Genomic DNA, 23,236 nt, shown 5'->3' on the forward strand with positions numbered 1-23,236 from the left:
AGTTAATAAATACTGATAAGTATTTTTGTAAACTCGTATGAGTTTCAGTTTTGATAGTGGCACTAAAACAAGTGATGTGAAAGGTTTTTCATTAGGTTGGACTTGGCTGTCTTTTATTTCTCCATTCTGAAGATTTTGGTAGAGTGTCTTAAAGCAATCTTGGAGGTAGCATTGAAGGGTACATTCCTGTAAAGCAGGGCTACTTCATTTATCAAACTGAGTTGACAACCACTGAGATTCTCCAGAAGATCTGAGAGATGTCATTCAGTTTATAAAATAAATTTAGGGTCTCATGAATATTATAGGAACAGGGACAAAGAACTCCTAGAGAGTACATATTGCAGGAGATGACTGCATTTGTCATGTTTAGCATGGCAGATTGAAGATGAGGGGTTATGATTGCTGTCTATGAATATACCAAGTAGAGTAATACCAAAAAGGGAGAAGAGCTGTTGACATTAATGGGCAGTGTTATCACAGGAGGACATAAGCTGGACATGATAAAATGGTCACTGGAGATTTGAAGATTTCTAGTAAAATAAGCAAAAAAAACCTTAGTAGAATGTCAGTGAGGGGAGAAGGAAAAAAAAAAGGTGGTGGGGGGGAAGAACTAAGTATTCTTGAGATTTAACTAAATATTTACTGTGATGATGTGGTCCCTCTCAAGTGTAACAACAGTTGTTTGAAAATGTTGCTTTGTCCCCTTTAAGACATTGTATCTTCCAGCTTAGCTTTTTAGCGGCATTTCAGGGGCAGTGAAAGTTGAACATGCTTCAAGAAAGCATTTTGAGAGGAAATGGTAATTACTTATGTGCAGCCTTTCAAACGTCATAGTTTCTTTAGAAATAAGAATATATGGAATTCCCAAACAAGAAAGGAATGTGTGTGAAATGAAGAGTTAGTGAAAGGGGCCATTCTTTCTGTGCATCTAGCAAAGTCTCATGTTTTCTGTAAAACTGTGGAACCAAGTTATGTGGAAGCACAGGGAAATCACGTTTAAGTTGTGCTGTAGTATTGTCAGCTTCAGACATACAAAATACTGCAACACACCATAGGTACCTATGAGCTCCATGGCCAGGTAGTGTCACAACTGCAGAGAGGTCCCTTGTGCTGTCAGATTCTCCAAACAATCTTTATCTTTCTAGACAGCTTCAAAACAAACAAAATTTCCCCACAGCACAAACAGAAAAGCAAAAACCCCCAAACCCTCAACACCCCCAACCAAAAAAATTCTGCCAGTCCACACAAGCCACATAGTTCTTCTTAAAGCATGAAACTGCAACGAGAAACTGAAATCTTGATACTATCACTCATCGTTTTTTTGTGTGTGTGGTTGCCCTCCAGGGCAATCTCATCAAGGCAGGAGCTTTCTGTGTTTCATGTGTATCTGTGGGTCAATTAAGCAGTGATGTTTAATGAATAGCATTTAAGTATCTGTCTTGATTTCTGGAGCAGTTTATTAAAAGTAGAATAGAAGAATTGAAAATATTAAGAACATGTTATGTACCTTTGTGAAAAGCTTATGTTTTCAAAGGGATGTGTCATGTCTGTGTTTAGAACTATTGGGAATAGAACCTTAACAGGAGTGATTATTTAAATAATAAGTAAAATTGCATCTATTAATTTTAGAATCTTAGAAACATAAAATATGTTAAAATATTTATGGTATTGAAGAAAGGGTTCTGTCTGTGAGAACTGATACACGTACCTGGTGCCATATTAATGAAAATATTGTTTTGCTTTAGTTTTACTCTTCGTACAAGTCTGACTAAATTGAGCAGTTGTTTCTGAAAGATGAGTAAATGAGTTGTTCCAGTAGTAAACCTGTGTTAACACTCGTTGTATCTAGGGCGTGTTTTAATATTTAAAGTTTTAAATATTTAAAGTATTTATTAGTATAAAATCCTCCAATGTTAGAACGAATGGAATAAGTTTTGGAAAACTTACACCTGTGGTTTGTCTGTATTTTTATCAGACCGCTTCTATCAGGTTCCCTTGTGGACAGGCTAGAACAGACCCTCTGAAACGAATCCCTATGGGGGAGAGCAGATGACAGAGGCAGTGGTTCCTGTTACCCCCAAGTCCTCTTCTTCCAGAGTTTTGTCTGTGTGCTCCAGTTCCCCTTCTTAGCAGCATTCCTTGCCTTTCTCTTTCCCTCCTCCTTGGGGTTGTAATGAATAAAATATAGTTTTCCTTTGCGTCACAGTCTAACGCTTAGCAACATAAGTTATATAATGCTTGCTGTTACTATTTCTGTTTTCTGATGCTAGATCAGAAATACAGACCTCTGTCCTGTGCAGCCTCCTAAGCACAGTCTTCAATAAAAGTGCCTGGGATAAAATCCAGTCTGACCTTTTTTCCCCTTTTTCTGCTTTCTATATAGAAAACCGTTGGCCTTTTTCACCTTGTTTGTTTTACGGAGAATATAACCATTCATAGGTCTTTAATTCATAAACTTACCATTCAGCATAGCAAACCATAATTGTCAGGAAAGATGATATTGAAATACTGTGCAATTATAAGCTTTAAACTATGTGTAATCTAATATGATTTTCTTGTGGGGCACTGAACTCTCTCCCAGTTAGAGAATCTGAACTTCCAAATCTTTACTGCATTTATCCTTGCAGTGCTGCTGGAGCTGCAGTGCTCCTGTTCTGGTTTCATAGTTAAGGAAATGAAGTGTACAATGCCTGTATGATTTCCACCACAACGCACAGGAAGATGATGTCAGAACCGCAAAACCATCCTCTCAACTTTTAGGCACATTTTTGATAACTTCCTCCTTGTCTTCAGCCTCTGCCTACCACCCAGCTTGTCCTGTGTGATGTAGTGTTGCCCATTGCAGTGTATCCTATAATCCTATATTTACTTGAAAAGTATAATAGTGGCTGTTACTGTGTGAAAAATATACCTAAGACACAGATCCTGCACTGTTTATTGCCTTCCTCATTTTTGGAAGCAGAGTTCTGCTGTCTTAAAATGCTGCCATGACTGAAGCTGTGGGGAAAGACAGCTGCTAATTTTGCAGGCTGTTGCAGTTAAAACATTGTTCCTTTAGGATATTCAACCAAGAAGTTTTGGGTGTTTCTCCAAAATAACAGTGGAAATCCAGTATCTTGTCTGAATTCTGTCTCAGGAAGTTGCTATACGTTTAGCCCATCATAAACTCATTAGGTAAGATCTAATTCCTGTCCTAGTTACCTGCTGTTACCTATTCAGCTTTCCATAGGAGGCTGAGGTTAGGGTTCATTTCTTCTAAGAGGCTTTCTGCTGGTATAAAAATAATGCCAGGAAGAGTTAGAGATGTTTCATACAGGCTTTCCCATATTTCATGTGCTAGAAAGAAAGAGTTTATTGTTTTCTTCCTCCTGTTTAGTACTTACACAGTAGTCATGCATTTAGCAGAACAGTGATTTTCCAGTACAACCAACTATTAAAATATATCTCCTTGTTTTATTATAAACAGGTTCAGGATTTAAATTGTGGTTCAGTAAACACACAACTTGTAAAACAGCAAATAAGTTACCAACTTGCTGGTTCACATTTTGTAACTTCAAAGTACTTTGAAAATATTATTCTTTAGAAGATATATATTCATATAGTGTGTTCAAGTATAAAATATAAAGCAAGGGGAATTAAAATACTATTCCACAGTATTCTAGGATATAGTGGTTTATCAACAAAAAGTGTAGGAAAGGGTTTTTAAACTTTTTGAAAGGTTTTTTTTCTGCTTTTCTTTGCTGTTAGTGTTGGTAAGTTTTACCAAGCAGCAAATTAGATTCAGAGAAATATTATTTCTTTTCTTCCCCCCAGTAAAACAGTGTACTCATTTACTATCTTATAAATAATCCTGTGATTCAGAAATGTAATTTCTGGGAAATTTGTGGCTCCCTTTGAGTGTTGGCCAAAGAAATTTGATTGAAGTTTAGGTAGAATAAAAGGTGATACTCCTGCCAAGTTTCTGTCAGTTTTATGATTTATAACTCTTAAGCACTGGAAACGTATCCTTGCCATAGACCTGGAAACTGAGTAGAACTGATCTGAACTCAGACATGTCAATTTTGAAAGGGCAAGCAACAGACTTCCTTATGCCAAAAATAGCTTTCATGCTAAATTATTTAAGCATATTATTTGATCACAGATAAGTGAAAAATAATATTTTGTACTTTGGACCTTTTTTGTATAGTAGGGGAAACACAAGGTCATTTTAAAATTAGATGGCTTTTGTTAGGCACATCTGAAATATCACACGCTCAAAAACCATGGTACTTGGCATTGAGAAAGATGTTGTGTGCTGCTTTTATTCCTCATGTATATTCTTTATATATTGATGGCAATGAAGAGACTATTTTAGACTCCTGCAGCAGCTCAAGTAATGTGTACCACTTCTGTGCCTTTCTCTTGTTGAATGTAAAATATGTATGAAGACATGTCTGAAGTGTAAGTACAGCGGGGCCCTTGGGAAGTTCTGGAGCTGTACCTTGAGTAATTTCAGTCCAGTGCTGACAGAATATTTACTGGTTTATTTTCGGTTTCTAGGTCTGTTTTGATCCATGGTCTCTGAAATGTTCTACTTGAACATTTCAGATTCTTAATAGAACCTTAATATTGAAATTTCTTTATCTTGATTATGCCAAAAGTACAGATATTTCCCCACAGTCTAAAACATACTTACGGCTATATTGTAGTGGTTGCTTTGGTGGTAGCCACTAGTTTCCCAATAGTCTCTATTGAAAAATTTTGTATTAAGGCACTTTCAACTTTTGGAATCGTCTACTTTGGAGATGAAAATTTCCTTTTTCTGTTTTTAGCCTAAGCATTTTTCAGGCCAAGCCCTATATTTCTTCCCCCCTTAAATACAATTTATTTTACACTTGAGCATCCTCACAGATGGGTAGACTTGTGTTCTCTCTGCCGTGTCTGATTGTATAGCTGATGAGTATGCATTTTACTCAGTTTGCATTTGGGTTAAAAAGAAAGTCCTGGATGACTGGAAATGGAGGGGTGCACATACACAGAAATTGCAGTGTGTCCAGTGCCAGTCTATGGTGCTGCTGGGTTCTGGTTTGAGTAACAAAATCTGCACACCTGGAAATACTTATTTCTAGAGATTTAGTAAGAAATCAGTAAGCAGTCTGTATCTGTACAGCAGTTAAATTATTGACTCTCAAAAGGCCAGGAAATGCCCAGAACCTGACCACTTATACTTGTTCTGTTCTTCTTTTTTAAATAGTGGAAATAATTTTTCAGACTTTCTTTTTATTTGTTTTGTTTGTTTGTTTTTCAGATTTGTTTGTTTGTTTTTTTTGTTTTTTTTTTTTTAATCTCTCTCATTAAAACTTGTTCTGGTAAAAGCTTTATTCTCCCTAAATCTTTTTTCTTCTTTCACCAACCATAGCCCACTACTATTTCTTTGAAAGCATTCATAGTGGTATGATTTATGATCTTGTGATAGCAGCTTCATGGCATTTTCTCTCTCTTGAAAAATGAATAATTTCTTTGAGGCCAAATCAAGAAATACCTGTCTTCTGTGGCTTATTGGTTCTTTCAGTAGCTTTTTCTAAATGTGCAGACATATTTATATGTCTCCACATTAGCTGAAAATATGCTTATGAATCAATGTACCATGTCTTCTGAGCCTGAAGGTTGGTTGTTACTAGTTTTTTAAACTATATTTGGCTTTTTTATGGAATGTAAACACAGCTCCTGCATATATTTTATTGGTAATTTTTCTGCTTTAAAATATATTATTTGAAAGCTGTTCCAGTACTGTCATTAGGTGGATTCATTGATGCTTAAGGGGGAAAAAGGTATCCTTTGTTACTAGTTACTACCAAATGTACAATTTCATTCTCATCTTGCCTATATTTACGAAATCCAATTATTCAACTTTCATCACTACTTTTGCAAATAGTTTTCTTCTGATGTTGCTCTGGACTGTGTCAGAAAAGTGAGGTACTTTTTGCATTTTTATTAATGAGTTTACATTTTGGAGTTTCAATAGTAATGGAAAATGCATGTTAAACATTCCTCCATCCACTCACAGTTTACCATAATTTAGAAGCTGTACTGTTTAATTTAGAAGCTATTACTAATTTGTAATACAGTTTCCCAGGAAGACTGCTCTTAAATTATTTCATCTTCAGACATGTTAAGAAGACCCAATGTAAATCTATCTTGACAATTATTCAGAATCATAAATGACAAGGTAGGAAATGGAAAATTTAAGTATGCAAAATACAGTGAAAAATTTTCCCCCATATGTAATGTGTTTTGCTTGTAAGTACAACCTTGCCTCATGTAATGTAACTAAGACTTTAGCAGATGTTTTGATAATTCTGAATTGTATTTATTTTCTGTTTTATCTCTAAATACAGAGCAATCCTTCACAAATTTTATTACCAAAACGTACCATTTTTGCTATCTAGAAGTATGGCTATTTAGAAAATATAAAGTCAATACACCTTTTATCTTCCTAGAAAAATAATTAATTGCATTTTTAATTTGTGTTGCTTAACTTTCATAAACATTTTTGCCTTTACAGTGTTAGAGATTGCAGGTGCAAAATGTTTTATGTAATCTTAAGTAATGGAAATAGATAAAGTTGCATATAGATACATGGGTGTGTATATATAATACTTTCTCCCACTTAAAATGGATCTTTCTCCAGTATAAACAGTTTAGCTTATGTTAATGATTTTAGGCATGAGTTTAATATTAAACTACTGTTTTCTCAGTAGTGCCTTCCTTGTCTTGTGTTGGCTGGTGACCTTTGTGTTGAAGCTTAGCATTTGTTGCTGGAGTAATACCAGCCCCCTCAAGAGAACTGTTGTTTTTGTACACTAATCTAGAACAGACAAGTAGAATTTATAAATCTGCTGAAAAGGTTATGAAACAGTCTCAATTGGCTTTGACTGCAAACTTTGACCTGTTTGGCCGAATTTTGGAAACCGTGCCAAGATTTGATTTAAAGCAGCTCTGGGAAGCTCTTTAAGATTAAATTCCAGGACTGCATGACTGATGTGCTAGTGATATACTGGCAATATTAGACAAGTGTTGCTTCAATACAGTTTTAGGCTTAAACAGATCATTCACCTAAAAGTGAAAATTATCTCGAGTCTGATTCAAAGAAATTTGCTGTATCTCAATATGATTATAAAAGGCCTGTTTAAAGTTTGAGATCTTGATATTCTGTTCTCTGCAGCTCTCTGTAGTGAACTACCCTGCTTCCTCTAAAACAGTTTGCTATGCTGTTCTTTGAGGCAGAAAAGGTAGGAAAAAGAAAAGGTTCTAAACGCATAGTACCTTGGTATGGTTTCTAAGAAGCTTTTCAGCCAGCAGTTGCTGAAACAGTTTGTATTCAGCACTCTGATAACACATGGCTGGATTAGATGAATTTTGAGATGGTAAGTTTAATCATACATTTTTTCACTCCTTTGATAATAAGAGACATTTGGTGTGGGAATTCTCAGATTTCAATGGAGAAAAATCTCTCCATACTTCACGGCTGAGCACCAGAAAATGTGCATTTATGTCAGAAAAGCTTCTTTATTCACTCAACACAGAAAAAAACTCCTTTTATTTGTTTTTCTCTTGTTTAATTTCTTCTTTCTGATGATTTGAAAAAAAATATACTTTTTTTCCAAATTTAGTAGCTTCTAGATTTGAGGAAAACAGCATAATAAACTTGGTTTGGCTGAGTTGAGTACTGACAGTGTCCTGATATCCACTGATGGATGCTACTATGTTGTTCTATGGTCAGACAATGGATTATTACATAAGATATTAGTCACATTCAGGTTAAAGGCATTTTTGTTAGATTTAATTTTTGCTGATATTTCTTTTGATTACTTGTATAAGTGTTGAAGGTGTGTCACTTCTTTCATTAAAAGGGGAAGTGGAACACAGTTTGAATGCCTCTCCCTTTAAGTAACTTAAGTAACTATATTGCTTTCTTAAAGTGATAGTAAATTTGACTATTCAAGTATTTATGTGTTAAATCAGGCTTCTGCGTGAGTGCTGATCAGAAATTTGGCTAGATAGTTGCTAAAATGTACCTAATGCTGAATTCTCTGCATCTCCAGTTAACTTTGCAACAATGAGTATGTTGACTGTAATATTACTTTTGGATGAGTTATGCTTTTTAAGATTTAGTTCTCCTTTCCATTACCTATCATGATATCTCTAGGTGGTAATGTGTATAGAACCACACATTACAAGTGTGCATCCTGGTATGTGTGGTTCTTCAGTGCCAGGGACTTGGGTGGCTTCTGGCAGGCACTAACAGGCCTGTGATTTATCTGTCAGAACAAGGATATTTGGATTTGTTTCTTTTTTTTCAGGAGTTGTATACCCAATGATGGATATACAGCTCTAATTTCCACTGTATCTTCCATTTTTATTAATCCAGATTATTGGCAATTTTCTATGTGCCTAATTTGTAAACAGCTTGATTGCACATTTTGAATTTCACTAAAGTTGTTGGTTTCAATTCACAAAAAGTTTAATTTCACATATACCTCTTGTGCACCTTGAAAGTTAGGAGGAAATAACCACCAATGCACTGCCTATGTTTGAGCTCAGGAGGTCTGTTAATTGATAGATTTTATCTATCAGGCAGCATTTCATTCTATCAGACATCATAAAAGAAAAAGCCACTTGTATATAATTACATATAGTATTTTGCAGAATGGCAAGCATGTTTAGGCATTTTTACTTGTAGCTTTCACAGCTCAATGTGGACTTTTTCAATAATCACACAATATAAATTTTAGACGTTTTCTTCTATTGCCTCTTGAATTCAGAGGTGTTTAGTGAATATTCCATAAACCCTTTTGAAATAATGCTCAGAAAAAAAATTGGCTACATAACCCATTCTCATGATATTCCAACTGCAGCTCTCTGTGGCCTGTTGCAGGATTCTTTGACTACCTTGTAGGAAGAACAGCATTAGGGTTTTAATTTCAAAGCAAACCCTTAGGTACATTCAGATCTGATTAATCAGTTAATGTCTCTTTAGAGCACAATTTTCCTCTCTGGTGCCTTTGAGGTGTATTTTAATGAAAACTATCTGGCTTGGAACTTCTTAGCTGCCATGATAGCTTAAAAAAATGGGAAAGGCATAATTTATCTTTCAGTTACATATATGTAGTGTAAAATATCATTTAACATAGTTTAGAAATGTGTGGACTAATTCAGGATTCTTGACTAAAGTTCTGAGCAGTGGAAAAATGAAGGTTTTCAGCAGGTTGAAAAATAATTTTAAATTTAGGTGAATATCCCATCATTATGAGAAACTTGCATTTTACAAAAGTGCAGTTGTTTTTATAAGTTTTATTCTATTATAAATTTCCCTTGCTTTGCAGCTTAAAAATTTTGGGGTTGGGAGATGTTGGCCTTTAGTTTTATGGTAAAGGTTTAAGGTACAATTGCTCAAGTAATTTTGAGTTGTTTAGACACCACAAACCTACTCAGACTAATTTCAGATTTCAAGACTTCTTTTTTTCCTTTTCCCTTTTTTTTTGAACAGTGAAAAGTAGGTAAGTTCTGAGTTATGGATGATCTTTGAGTATGTAGTTTTATTTGACAGCATCTTGTTCATTAGAAGGATGCAGAGATGGGAATGTCTTTCAGGAACTTCATACCAATATGTTCTGATTCTTCGTCTCTTAGTCATTGAGTAGCTTTTTCTTTCAATTGGATATATTTTTATCTGAATTATGATTATTCATTGTTACATTATTTTATCTGAAATTGGAAAGAATGACTAGTTGTTTAAAAAGCTAGAATTTAACTCTGACAGAAAATAGCCACACCTTTTTGTTTGAAATATTTCTTTGTTTTGTTGGGTGTTTTTAACATGTAGTGTGCATTTAGGGTTCATGTTTCTCTCCTTCCTTTCCCAGAAGGGAGCTTTAGGTCTAGAGCAGGCTTATCTGTCTGATGAACCATAGTTTGATGTCTGAAATTAGGTGGGATAAGAAAAAGTGCAAGTGTTTTCATAACTTAACACTGAGTTGTTATCAGTTTATAGGAGGTTGGCCTATGAAAACAAAAGTTTCACAAGAGTGAAAAACTAGAAGTAAGTCTTATAGTAAAGAGAAGGAAAAGAAGGAAAAAAGGTATAAAATAATGAGATTTGTGTTTTGAGATAATACTGATTTTGTTGTGAAAGTATTATAGTATAGAAAAGAGAAGGATGACAAAATTAAGGGTTAGCTCTAAAGGTATGGAAAAGGCTTGACATGGAAACAAAAGCCTTTCAGTAGATTGAATTAATTATATATATATATATTTAAATACATTTTTTTTCTTACACAAAATAGCACATCATTACCTAAATTTCAAAGATTGCTCAATTTTTTTTTTCTTTTTTTTTGTTCTAGTTGCATTAAAATCCTCAAACTCTACCAGACCAGAAAGAAATGGCATTCAGGAAACTTCTAGAACAGGAAAGTGTGGAGAAGGGATGCAAATCCTGGAAGGAGAACTCTTATTGCAGGTATGTTTTAATACACATACTGCATGAAGATTTAAATTTTAAAAAACCCGACCTGCATTTAACATACTAGATGCTCACTGAAGAGATAGGAAAAGTCAGTTTTCGTATTGTCAAATTCTTACCTCATTTTTTTAGGGTAATATTAAACAGTTCTTGTATTTTTTTTGGTAGCAGTGACTTTAGAGTGGGTGTTAGAATATGGGCTCCTCTTCAATGTTGCTAAATAATATATCAGAGGGGGTGTTTCCCATCTCTTTTCAGCTGTTGTTAATAAAGATGTTGATAAAAAGAAACAGTTTTTATAAGGGCCAGGTAAGTTATTAATTTACTGTAAATTTGGTGACAAATTCTCTGAATGAAACAATTTCTCCTTACACCATGGGCTTGCTGAAATATCTTGCTTTCTCAGTGGTCTGAAAGAGCCCAGCATACATAGTGTAGATTCAGGACAAATTTTAAAATACTTTGAATAACTTTTATATGAGCTAATGGAAACTGTCAAAGAATATGGATAATTATGTACTGCTAAGTCCAGACTAAACTCAAGAAATTACTAATATAGTTATTACAATGTTCTAATTAGTTTCAAAAAGTAGATTTTATGGAGTCCTGCAGCTCTATTTGAAATATGTTGGCTTCACACTGATGTATCTATCAAAAGTGGCAAATCATTCAGTCAGAGCCAATTGTTTGCTTAGAATAAAATGAATTTCAATGTCAAAGATTAGAAATTAAAACAGTTTCTAGGAATCCCACAAACACTGATGCTAATTGAAAATTGTTTTCTAACCAACTAAAAATAGTAGGACATGTATTTAATTTTCTAACCTTAATAAAGTATGACGAAGAACTGTTATAGAGTTACTGCAGGGGAACATCTTTCTTTTAAACAAAAAAAACCCCAAAAGCTAAAATATATGGTTTATGTCGGAGGCCTCTATTTCATCTGAAATATAGGGGGTTTATTATGACTTCTGAGTGGAAGTTGTATGAGGCAACTGTTTTCCAGTAGGAAAATTAAATGGGTGATATAATTATTGCTGTAAATTCTGCCCCTCTTGGGAAGTAAGTAAATTAACCAAATTTCTTAAATGAATTTGTTTTTTAAATATTTTATATATGTGAAAAAATTTATGAGAATGAATATACAGATAGAGTTTTCTTCAGTAATTTAAGAAGTCATGAGTGCTGGGAATTTTCTTGAAGATAGTGGGAATCAGTAAGTTGTAAATATTGATAAAATCCTTCCCTTCCACTTACGCCTAAAAGTCTTTTGTGTTACACAGGTGTCAATAAATTATAACTGATGAACATTTTTCTTTTATTATCACCCTAATTTTTTTGGTTTTGCAAAGGTGATATGAATATACACCCTATTGTTTGTATTTGTTTTTATTTGTTTTCTTGTTTCCAAACAAACAGAAAATTGTCTTTAATTTCCAACATAGAAACTGAATTGCCAATTCAATATATTGTGGAAATAGAGATCAAATGCATAAATGTACCTTCCTTAAAACTGAGCTACATTTCCTTTAAAATTATTTAAATTATTTCAAATTCTTATTTTAAATAATCTATTACAGCCTAAGCAAGTTTATTATCAAAAGTTCAGAACAAATTATGACCTCTAATAAATTTTTAAAACCTAATTCTCACCGGAAATGAACAATTTTGTTATTACCTGTTTTTTTAGGGTGGTTAAGAGTAATTTTTAGAGGCAAAAATATCACCTTCTGTTCTCCAGAATAATAAACTCACTGAGTAATTTCATTATGTCTTTTAAGATAATTATTTTTGGATTGCATTTTGCAAAAGCCTCCATCTGAACTCATCTCCTATTTATTGGTATGTCCAGATATATGAATTTTACAGAATTTCTGGCTTAGAGAATGTGTATGGCTATGTCAGTAACAATCCTGGTTTAACATGAACTGTGTACCAGAGCCACTGCAAAATGTGATTGAATTCCAGGCACAGAAGGTGTACATAGGTCTGTATGAAATGGACCAGAATAACCAATTTTAACATTTGAGACACAGTTAGATGCTGTGCAGGTTGCAGATTTTTCTATCAACCAGCTGAGGTGAAATGCCTGCAGAGCAGGTCAGCAGAGGACACAGGCACCTGCCATTGCGGCATTCTGCTCCCGTGAAATTACTGCAAGCCTCATCAAAACCAAGGGTTCTGGGTAACCACTCAAGATTTCTTGGAATGGCTGTGCTAGTTAATTTCAAATTATTATTGATTTTTTTTATTAGCTCATTCTTTATTCACGTAAAATTTACTAAACTTAAAAAACTTAATGAGTTTTTATAGAGCTGACAACTGTTTATCAGAGTAGATTAAATAATATCTACATGTTCGATTGGAGTGGTTCACAGCATTTAAAGCCCAGTCATTTAATCAGATATTTAATTTATAACTTATTAGTTTGTTGCAGTAAGATATAGGATATCCTTCACTTACTTTACATTTTCTATGTTACAATAATTCTGCATAAATAGAGGGTTTTTTTAAAAGTGTTCGGAGTATGCTGGCCAAATTTGCCTTTGAATGCATCTGAGGAAATTAAGTGGCACAATATACTGAATCCATCCCCTAGAGACTGCCTTTTGTTAAATCTTGACTGAAATCCATGGAAGTAAATCGGCACCTTTCAGATGAGCTGCCAAGTCACAAATGTACTGTTTGCTATCACAACAATTGCCATGGACCGTATTGATTGGGAGTTCAGATAAATGCCCTTTGCGTGACTTTGAGTGTGGAGCCGCCTGGTCTGCTGCTCCATGGAGGGGGAAATCTCTTCAAAAACACTGTTTACTTGCAACAGTCCACTTGTGCTGAGGTCTTCTATTTTAAGTAAGCTATAAAATGTTTTCTTGGACTATATAGGGGATCTTGATAGCCTGATTTCCTGGCCACAGTGGCCTGTCTGCACTATGAATAGAAGGGATTTTGGGATTGGGTTTGTGACATGGCTTTCATTTGTGCTGTGGGCAGCTGGGGGTATCGAAGGCTTGAGCCACACTAGTATTGTGAACTGTGGTTGATATTAGATATTATTACAGTTGCTCATACTGCTGTCCCTCATCTTGTACAATCAAGAGTATTTGAAAGTTATCAACATGGTTTGGCTTCTACAGGAATTTTTTTTTTAAAGTTTGGGTTTTTTTATTAGGTCCAGTTTTCTTCATTTTAACATGGAAACTGTAGAGAGATGCAGTGAGGAATCCTTCTCTTTATGCTGTTAGATAATGATATGTTTTTGCATGCTTCACATTTTATTGGGGGACTACAGTATAGGTAGACCTAGAGCCACAATAATTATCTGAAATTTCGTCTCTGAAGCTGACAGATTGGTATGTTTCTTCCCCAGGCATTAAATGGGTTTGTGTTAGTTGTTACAGCAGATGCTCTGGTTTTTTATGTCTCTTCTACTATCCAAGACTACTTGGGATTCCAACAAGTAAGTTGATTTTTTCTTCTATTTTTTCAGAGGTTTTGCTTAATTTCAGAGAACATCAGTGTTCATATTTAGGGTCTTAAAACTTTTTTGTAATAAAAATCTCACTTAGGTACTTTAGGTTGAATTACTTTGAAACCATATTGCTTTTCTATCAGCTTACATAGCCAGGATATCAGGCCAAGCACAACAGGAATACAATTTCCAAAGTTGAGTTAGGCAAGATAGGAAGTTTTCACACTTAATTATTCTTTACTGGAACAACTGTTTGAAATTTATACTGTGGTGTTACCCAGTTTATGATGCTGAGTGAGACATAATTTAATGGAAGATAATTATTTTAATAGAAACCTTTCATACAAAATCACTTCCATATGCCTTGAGATTTTAAATATCAAGTGAGTGAGCTTAATATTTTTAGAATTTGTTCCCTTGCTCGTGTTTATTTATTTAATTATTAATTTCAAAACAAGCATTTGTTTTTTACTATTTATGATGCAAATCACATATGGCTGACCTCATTGGGCTTGCAAGCCAGGTGCCAAAGTATAAAAGACCAAGGCATAGCAGACAACTTTTGCCTTTGTTAGAAAACTCGTCAGAGGACTTTATATGAAGATAATAGAATGAAAATGATAGTTATAGTTCTCAATGTGTATCCATGGATTCTGCTAGTTGATAGATACAGCTGCTGTCTAAAAATAGGGAGAAACCTTGGTTGGTCTGCAGTTTTAGGTAACTGATAAGAGATTGGTGAAAGTTTGTGTAAAAGAAAATATTTCAAAAAACCCTGTTGTTGTTCCTGGGGTTACATATTCCTTCAGGGTTGGGAATGAAAAACCAAAAAAGCTTGGAAAGCAAATTAGGCATAAAATTTGTGTAGTAATGCCAGTAAATCAAGTGCATGATATTGAAGTAAAGTCTTAAAGTTCCAAAATTAGCATTTCTGGCAATTTATTGTGAAAAAATACTGATTGTTTTATTAAATTAATCATAGAAAAATTTGATTTAGCCTTCTTCTTTTGCCAGGCTTGTTCATCTCAATTACCTTAGATCTATGTTTTATTTAAATATTTTCTGTTTATATAGTGGCTGGGTTTTTGAAGCATGTTGAAAGCAGGGACCTTAACTCTACTCAGTCAACCGAGTCTTTTCTTGAATATTTTGGGTGGGTTTTTTCCCTTTTAAATACCATTAAGCATTGATCCTTGCTCTTGTGCCCTTGCCATTTACATCACATTCCTAACCACACAATAGGTATAAGAGCTTAATAATTACATGTTTTTAACGCATCCTTAAGAAGTGATAAAGCTTTCAGGCAAACAAATCCACTGTTTGTAATCTGCTTGGCTTAGTTTTGGCAGTTGTTTGGTTCAGGGTCTTTAGGTTTTTTTGTATCCCTGCAGCACCTATAGTGGGTTAAGTCAAGTACTAGCTGGCAAGTACTTTATTTGCCACTATGTAAAATGAAATAATTTAAACAGAACCTAAGCATAGCATTTCCAGGCTTTCTTAGATAAAAGCAGGTAAAGAAATTGTTGACATAATGTAACTTTTTTTCCCTAAGGCAATACTTTTTATTATTGTTTCCCACGTTTACAGTCTTGGGTGAAACTGAATTATTCTCTGTGCTGCTAAAAATTGTTTCTCGAAGCTGTGCCACGTGTATGTGACTGTATCTATTTATCCCTGAGCAAAATGGATTTTGCTATATCTGTAACAGCATTGTCAGTCAGACAACTTGTATCATATAGTCATATAATTTTCTTATTCTCATTCTTTCACACTGCTTTCCTTTTGTTCGTAGTCAGATATTATACACCAGAGTGTATTTGAATTGATTCACACAGAAGACAGACCTGAGTTTCAACGACAGCTACACTGGGCATTAAATCCTGCCCAGTCCACAGATTCTGGACCAAGTGTACAAGGTGAGAACACAGCCAATTTGTGTGTTGGCCTGTCTGATTAACTGTTCTATTTTGGGACTTTTTAAATTTGCCAATGAAAAAAAGCTTAGATAATTTTATATGAAGAAATAATTTACTTGAATTTTATGAACTTTTTTAGCCAACAGTGAGAATTACTATTTTTTGCACTTTAAATAAGTAGTGTTATTCATAACACAGCACCATTAAAATACAAATTATACTTTCAATTGGAAGACTTTAATTTGGAGTATAATTGACAATGTTTCTTGGAGTGATTAGTCTAAGACTGTGCTAGGTACAGTGTTAATATAGGGAATAGTGCCTTTGTTGCCACATAGACCAGTACTTCTCTTGGAAAAAAAGGGGAAGAGAAAGAAAAGATTAAATAGATGTGCCTTTAAGTAGTATGCAGGTAAAATCTTCTGTTACTGTAACTTGATTATAGTTTGAGGGTTTTGTAATCCATAAAAAGTCCTTTAAAGTCCTTTTTTTTTTTTTATTTCTTCATGAATCTTCCATTCTTAAAGTAACTTTAAAAAATTTAGAGTATGGAAGTGCCATGATTTGATAGGGACAAGTTAATCTGTTTGTAACACACCTCAGTATATTTCAGTTTTTCATTTAGTGGTCAACATTGTTATATCATCTCTGGATCAATCTATGCAGTCCTGCTGCACAGCTAGTTAACAGCAGTTCAGCACAGCAAACAGTTCAGTGCTCAGAAACCAGATTTTCATCTGGTGACTTCCTGTTTGCTTTAGAGTGAAATGGTGTTTTGTGGACCTTAAGCGAGTGCATATGAATTTACAAAAAGTTGTTTGAAAAGTATGACACCAGGTTGAATTGGCATCAGATTTGACTGAACAACAGGAAGTGCTGAGCAGAATTACAAACAATTCTTTGTTTTGTATCTTGTGTTTCTAGCTTGCTAAAAGCTGCTAATTGTGTCCCATTCCTGGAAGAGTTCAAGGCCAGGGTGAATGGGGCTTTGAGCAACCTGGTCTAGTGAAAGGTGTCCCTGCCCATGGCAGGAGAGTTGGAATTAGGTAATCCCAATGGTCCCTTCTACCCCAAACCATTCTATGATTCTATGATGACTTTTGCATCTCAAGTAGCATAAAATGTTTGGATGTTGAAAATTTTAAAAATGAATTCAGATATAGCAAAGGATAATGCTATGACCATAAGGATCCCCTCCATTTTTGCTAATTTAGTCCATTTCTGTTTCAATACATTCAGCTAGTATTATGTAGATATTTGTAGATGTATTATAATTGTGCTCAGGCTTCAGCACAGATTCCAGCTTGAGTCTGAGAACTAATTCTGCTTCATTTAGCCTGAACTGGTTATTTCTCACTCAATACTCTGGTATGCTGCTAGACCACTGGTTTCCTCAGCTGTTTCTGTGCTTCCCAGACAATCCTCCCAGTGCTGTCTTGTTCTCAGAGAAGTTTGCAAAATCTGATCTTTCATCCCAAATATCTGCTTTGGGGCATTAAGTCCGGATTATCTTTTCAAGTTTACATGTTGCGCAACCATATGGTCTTGAGCTCAAAGACAAGCACTTTAATGCCCTGGATGTCCTGCACATTGTTCCATGGTATTGATGAGATCCAGCGTGAGCTTCATGAGGAATGTGGGTTCTAACCCCTCCAGTGTTAACTGATAGTTTTGCTCTAGGGATTGCAGATGCTCTGTAAGATTCTTTGCATTTTTACAGTGAGTCACTTCTTCAAGATCCTGGCAATAAAACCTCCCTGCCTTCTGTGTGCCTGAAAAAGTGCAACAGTATTCCTTCCACAAGTGTAGGAGGCTTGGTTTTGAAGCCCACTGCCTTCTGTTTTGAGTTCTGTTCTCCTCCTCTCGAGAGCCACTTCATCCACCAAAGCTTTGCTTATTCTTGGGAACTGTGCATTTTTCTATGGAAATTGACAAACTACACAGGACCCAGATGGACTTGCTGAACCTTCAAATTTCAGCTCTGTATTTACCAAAAGAATAACACTGAGTTTCTCCTGTGGCAGAAATGCTGAAGGGCACCCCTATCAGTGCCAAGGACGCCAACAGAAAGCCTGGCACTGCTTATTGGGTACTAGATATGCACCTAGTCAGAGTCAGCATTTTTGAAATATAAGTTAGGATTTGCAAGCTGTTTCTTTGATGCTCTTTCTTAAAAATCATTGCTTCTTCAGAGAGCTTCTTGGAGGAGCACTGTCTCAGAAGTGTTGAAAATTCTCACCAGCAATTAGGCAATTAATCATTAAAAGAATCTGCAGTGGTAGGAAGTAAGGAAGTAATTGTGCTTTGTCTGTTGAGAACCATCCACATGATGAGTGTGGGAATTTGTTATTTTCAAATTTCGAAGTTATCTGCTAACTATCTTGGACTACAAGTACTTGAGTTTCTCTGCCTGTGGGATCAGCTCAGAATAGTGACTTTGGCCAATAGAGTTCTGCAGATGGCTGTAATTTCAGATTATCTCTTTTTTTAACACTACCAGCTAGGGCACTTTTTCTTTTCCTCCATACCTTAAAGTTTATTCAGCAAAAATTGACCTTGCATAGCAGTTCTTTTAAGAAAAAAAGGCATCTCCTGATTTAATCAGAAAAGCTGGATAACTCAGCATTCTTGTTGGATTTAGATGGCCTTAGGTTCCAAGGCTTCTTGGTAAACCATCAGCAATTTCATATGGCTCCACTTCAGTCCCTTGAATTAATAGGAGATTAAATTGAACTGGCTTTTGGTAATGATTTGTTTACCTTTGTGTATGTTTTGCCATTGTACAAACTACTGAGCCTCTCTGTAAGTTTTTCCAGCTGTTCAAGAGACAAAATTATATTCCAGAAAACATAATGTGGTGTATTATTAAGTGACATGCTCTCCTGACCTTGTCTCCATGTCTGGAAGGCTAATATGGATTCAAAAATCTGTATTTTTCTCTTTTCCATACTTGATAATCAGTTCAGTAAGACTACATGGACTATTTTAAATCAAAAAGTATTTAGCATTCTAAAATAGGACTTCAAACAGTTTTTTTCTTAATTTTCTGCATGTATGAATTCCTAGGGAACAACCCACGTATTTTATATATATTGCAAACAAGATCACTTTGCTAAATTTGCTGTGAGTAGTCATGCTCTGGTATCTCTGTATATGTAGTCTCATGTAGAACAGTTGTATTCTATCAGAAGTTTATTGATGTACCTTCTGTTTTTACTTTATATTCCAAATGTTTAAGTCTGTTTTCTCAATGCCACTTAGTAGCAAATGCTTGTCTTGAAGAAATAGAAGGATGCCATGTTATTATCCTAGTTAACAATTATGGTTTTAAGTATTTTTAAAATCAAGTAAACCCCAAAACACAAGTACTCCAGGTATATCTGGAGAGGTAGCTATGGTGCTTTGATCAGCAGAGCCCAGAAATATTTTCGCTATTAAGTAGGCTGGTTTTGTCTTCATTGGAGAAAAATGTTAATTTTTTTCTGGTGGTTTCCTAAAGTTTCTGATTTCTGTTTATTACTACAGCTTTCTGGGAAGTAGCAGTTTCTCGGTTTGATACCACTGCTGAGCTTTTCAAGACTCAGCCCCTGTAGTTGCTGTGCCTTTTTGCAGATCCTGCCATTGTAGTAACTTGTTTCTTCTCTGCTGAGAGCTCTGCTATCTGCAACTGATGCAGAATTTAGGCTGTTGACAAACATAATGAATAAATTAAAAACCCAAACAAACAAAAACCCCGAAGAAAAAAACACTTTAACATAAATTACATACAGTTTTCAAATACCATAGCCTGTAAAACATAATCCCATCAGGAGTGATGCTTAACCTCAGTGTTATAATCTTTATAGGTTCTGAGGATGTTTCCAGTTTACATTGTTCTTGCCCAGGTCATGGCCTAACGCTTTGTTTATGAGACGGAAGATCGTTTGTTATAGATAGCCTTCACTAGGTGTTCTTCTAAAAATACTCCTTATAAATAATCCTTTCCTGCAGGAGATAATGGCTTTTCACAGCCAGCAACCTATTATAACCCAGACCAACTTCCTCCAGAGAATTCTTCCTTTATGGAAAGGAATTTCGTCTGCAGGTTACGATGCCTCCTGGATAATTCATCTGGATTCCTGGTGAGTATGGAGTTACATAAAACCTTCCACATACGCTTAAAAGTTGGAAATCTGCATTATCCTAACAAGAGGTATGGCAACTTACTTTATTTGTTAAGTCTCCAAAGATGTTTGAGCTGCTTGAGCCGCAATGTTTCGGTTAGTGCCACTGAATGTCTACCCTTTAACACGTTGTCACAACCAGGTGCAAGTTCTCTCATTTCTCATGGCTCAATTACCTCAGTGAAATGCTTTTGGAAAGTGCTGTGTGATTTGCAGATAAAAAGACATTACAAGAGTATTTTCTGTTGATTATCTTGAGATGAAATAAGTTATAACTCATAGAATCATAGTTTTCCCTTACTTGGGAAAGTCTTGCTCTTTTTAATGCATTCTTTTTAGTCAATTATTTAGATTTTAAGATAAATATAGGTTTATCCCCCTCTTTGTGATATCTTACGAATAGATAGCGTTTACAATTGCAAAATTAAATATACATATTTACAAGAGATATATTGATATAATTATATGTATGTACACTCATTAGTATATTAGAAGCCCCAGCTGACATTTGTTACTACATATTTGGGTTTGGGTTTTTTATTTTTTTAACAGAATAATCTTTCCATTAATTCATTTTATAATAAGTTTATTAGTAGATTTTGAAGTGACACACTTGGGGTATAACAACAGTATTCTGTACTTGCTAGCTAACTTTTATGTATGCCATTCTGGAAAGCTTGATTCTGATGGATCTTAATAAAAATGAAAAATATGTTTTACATCATAGCAGAAATATCTTGCTCTTAAATATCTCCAGCATATAACAATTATTTTTTCCCTCATCCTAAGGCTATGAATTTTCAAGGACGATTAAAGTTTCTCCATGGACAAAACAAGAAAGGGAAGGATGGTGCTACTTTGTCTCCTCAGCTTGCTCTGTTTGCAGTAGCTACTCCCCTGCAGCCACCATCTATCCTTGAGATACGAACCAAAAACTTCATCTTCAGAACTAAACACAAACTGGATTTCACGCCTACTGGCTGTGATGCAAAGTAGGTGTAAATTATTTTGTGTAATAATCTAATAACTTGCTGCTGAGATAGGTTTCAAGTATGTATTTTAAATATAAAGCAGGCTAATCTTTCAGTATATATATACAATTTCAGTGATGGTTGGTTGTTTAGAAACTGTTGAGGTTTTTCTTTTCAGCCCTGCTAAAAAGTAAAGGGAATTGGGATTGCCCAAGTCTATTTCCTTGAAATGGCATACTGCTCTCTGACAATTGTTAAAAAAACAAAGCAAAAACCCACAAAACCATACCAAAATAAAAAACCCAAAAGACAGCATACTAATGAATTAGGGAACAAGAAAAGTTTCATGTTAAATCTGGTTTAAAATTTGGTTTTAGACCTGATAGAACAAGTTTTTAATTTCATTCTACATACATATTTTCTCCTTCAGTTCAAATAGGTGGAAAATAAAATGGAAATGTTATTTTCTTCAATATAAACAAATTAAGTCCTTTTTTATGCTATGGCTTTGACCCATCTCCAAACCTTTATTTTCCCTATGTAAAATCTGGAAACACTACTACATCAAAATGATGTTATTATGCATCAACATGGGAAGAAGCCCATTAGGATGCTTTTTTTATCAAAATAAAAGCCTCTGGCCTTCTTCCTACTCCTCTCCCTCCTATTTTTGACTGTCAATGCTTTCATTTTAAGTGGAGTCTCTCATATGGGTTTCCATGCCTACTTATAGGATAGAGTTAAATTGCTTGGTATTTTGTCTACTGAGAGGCAAAATGTTTTCTTTGTCTAAGCTGATACAAGTAAAAGTTAACAAAATGTTAACAGAGGTGTTTCTTTCCTCTGTCTGATATTTTTATTCACTTGAAACATTCAATTTTTGTGGCATTTTACACTTCTACAGATATTGTTCCTCATCCTTACTTCCCCTCCTTTTTTTTTCCACCTTTCTCTCTTTGAATCTCTATTTCTTTGCTCCAAATCCTCTTTAAGTCTCTTTTTGACTGTGTCTTGTTAACATGTATCTCACAGAGATCACATAAATTCTGTTAAGCTTTTCATCTCCCCAACCTCTAGTAAAGCTTTCTAATTTTAGCTGCCAGGGTCAAACATGACTCTTGCTAGTAGTCCTCTGAGTCATATCTTGTTTAAATGGAAACTCAGGGGTCCCAAACCACTCAATAGCAAAAGACATGTAGTTCTGAGATACACCCGGGTTTGAACTTTAAGCCACTAAAAATTCTAATTTAGGCAAGAAGTTTTAGATAACTAAAGTTAAACCCCTACCTAATTCTACACACAAACACCCATAAGTAAATAATATGAAACAGGGCAAAGAAAACAGTGTCTTTCATTGGAACCGATGGGAGCTGCCTGCTAGGAGTGAATATGTTCACTCCTAGCAGAGCCCAGCTCTAGGCATCCACTTTTTTTAATGATCTAATGGTCTTGTGAACCCAGTTCTAGTCACTGAAGGCAACCTGGCAGACTAGTTGAAGTTTTATTATTTGTTGACTGTATTTTTTATTGGGGCTGTTATACTTCCACATACAATTGATATTGCAACAAAGTGTAGTTAGCACTTGCATCTGGAATGTTCTAGACATAATTAACCTGCTTGACATTCATTCTTGTCATCAGCAGTGTTGCAATTTTTTTGTTTTACCTTGCAGAGGAAAGATTGTGCTGGGATACACCGAAGCAGAGCTGTGTATGAGAGGATCAGGATACCAGTTTATTCATGCAGCAGATATGCTTTATTGTGCTGAAAATCACATCCGAAGTAAGTTTCATTCCCTAAGAAAGGCTGAAAAATCAAAGAATGGAGTATTTTTTCAGTATGAATGTAATATGAAGTTCACTATAAAAAAGGTCTTTAACAAAAAAAACCTGCAGTTCATTTCATGTGTTCTTTCTGTCCCTGTAAAAACTTACACTGGTTGAAGAAATGTTTAATATTCCTATCTAGACCCTTTTAGTATATATATTCCAGTCGCTGTCACTTCCCTTTCTGCTCAACCCTGCTGCTGCTATTTCAACAACTTTCTTTGGGCAAGGGGACTACCAAAAGATAGCTTTCCCGTTAGCAAGTTAAATAAAGCATTTTCTTTTATATTGGTGTAAGATTTTTACCAGAAACCAATCTCTGATTTAACATGCTAGTGTCCTGTACATTTCTGTTTTTGATTCTTGGCAGCTTGATTTAA

At 34.9% G+C, this 23,236-nt stretch overlaps 1 protein-coding gene across 1 annotated transcript in view; it reads left to right on the forward strand.

Annotated features, from left to right (window-relative positions):
• AHR (aryl hydrocarbon receptor) overlaps positions 1-23,236 on the forward strand; it is a 60,762-nt gene that overhangs the window by 26,859 nt on the left and 10,667 nt on the right. Inside the window, exons 3-8 of the mRNA XM_085050855.1 lie at positions 10,386-10,501; positions 13,878-13,967; positions 15,772-15,895; positions 19,886-20,016; positions 20,848-21,050; positions 22,703-22,812. Of these exons, the coding sequence (XP_084906981.1) occupies positions 10,386-10,501; positions 13,878-13,967; positions 15,772-15,895; positions 19,886-20,016; positions 20,848-21,050; positions 22,703-22,812 (774 nt within the window). The remainder of the gene's footprint in view (positions 1-10,385; positions 10,502-13,877; positions 13,968-15,771; positions 15,896-19,885; positions 20,017-20,847; positions 21,051-22,702; positions 22,813-23,236) is intronic.

Source organism: Lichenostomus cassidix, chromosome 2, assembly GCF_008360975.1.
Source record: "Lichenostomus cassidix isolate B80296 chromosome 2, HeHo_3.0, whole genome shotgun sequence".
In the NCBI taxonomy this organism is placed as follows: domain Eukaryota; kingdom Metazoa; phylum Chordata; class Aves; order Passeriformes; family Meliphagidae; genus Lichenostomus; species Lichenostomus cassidix.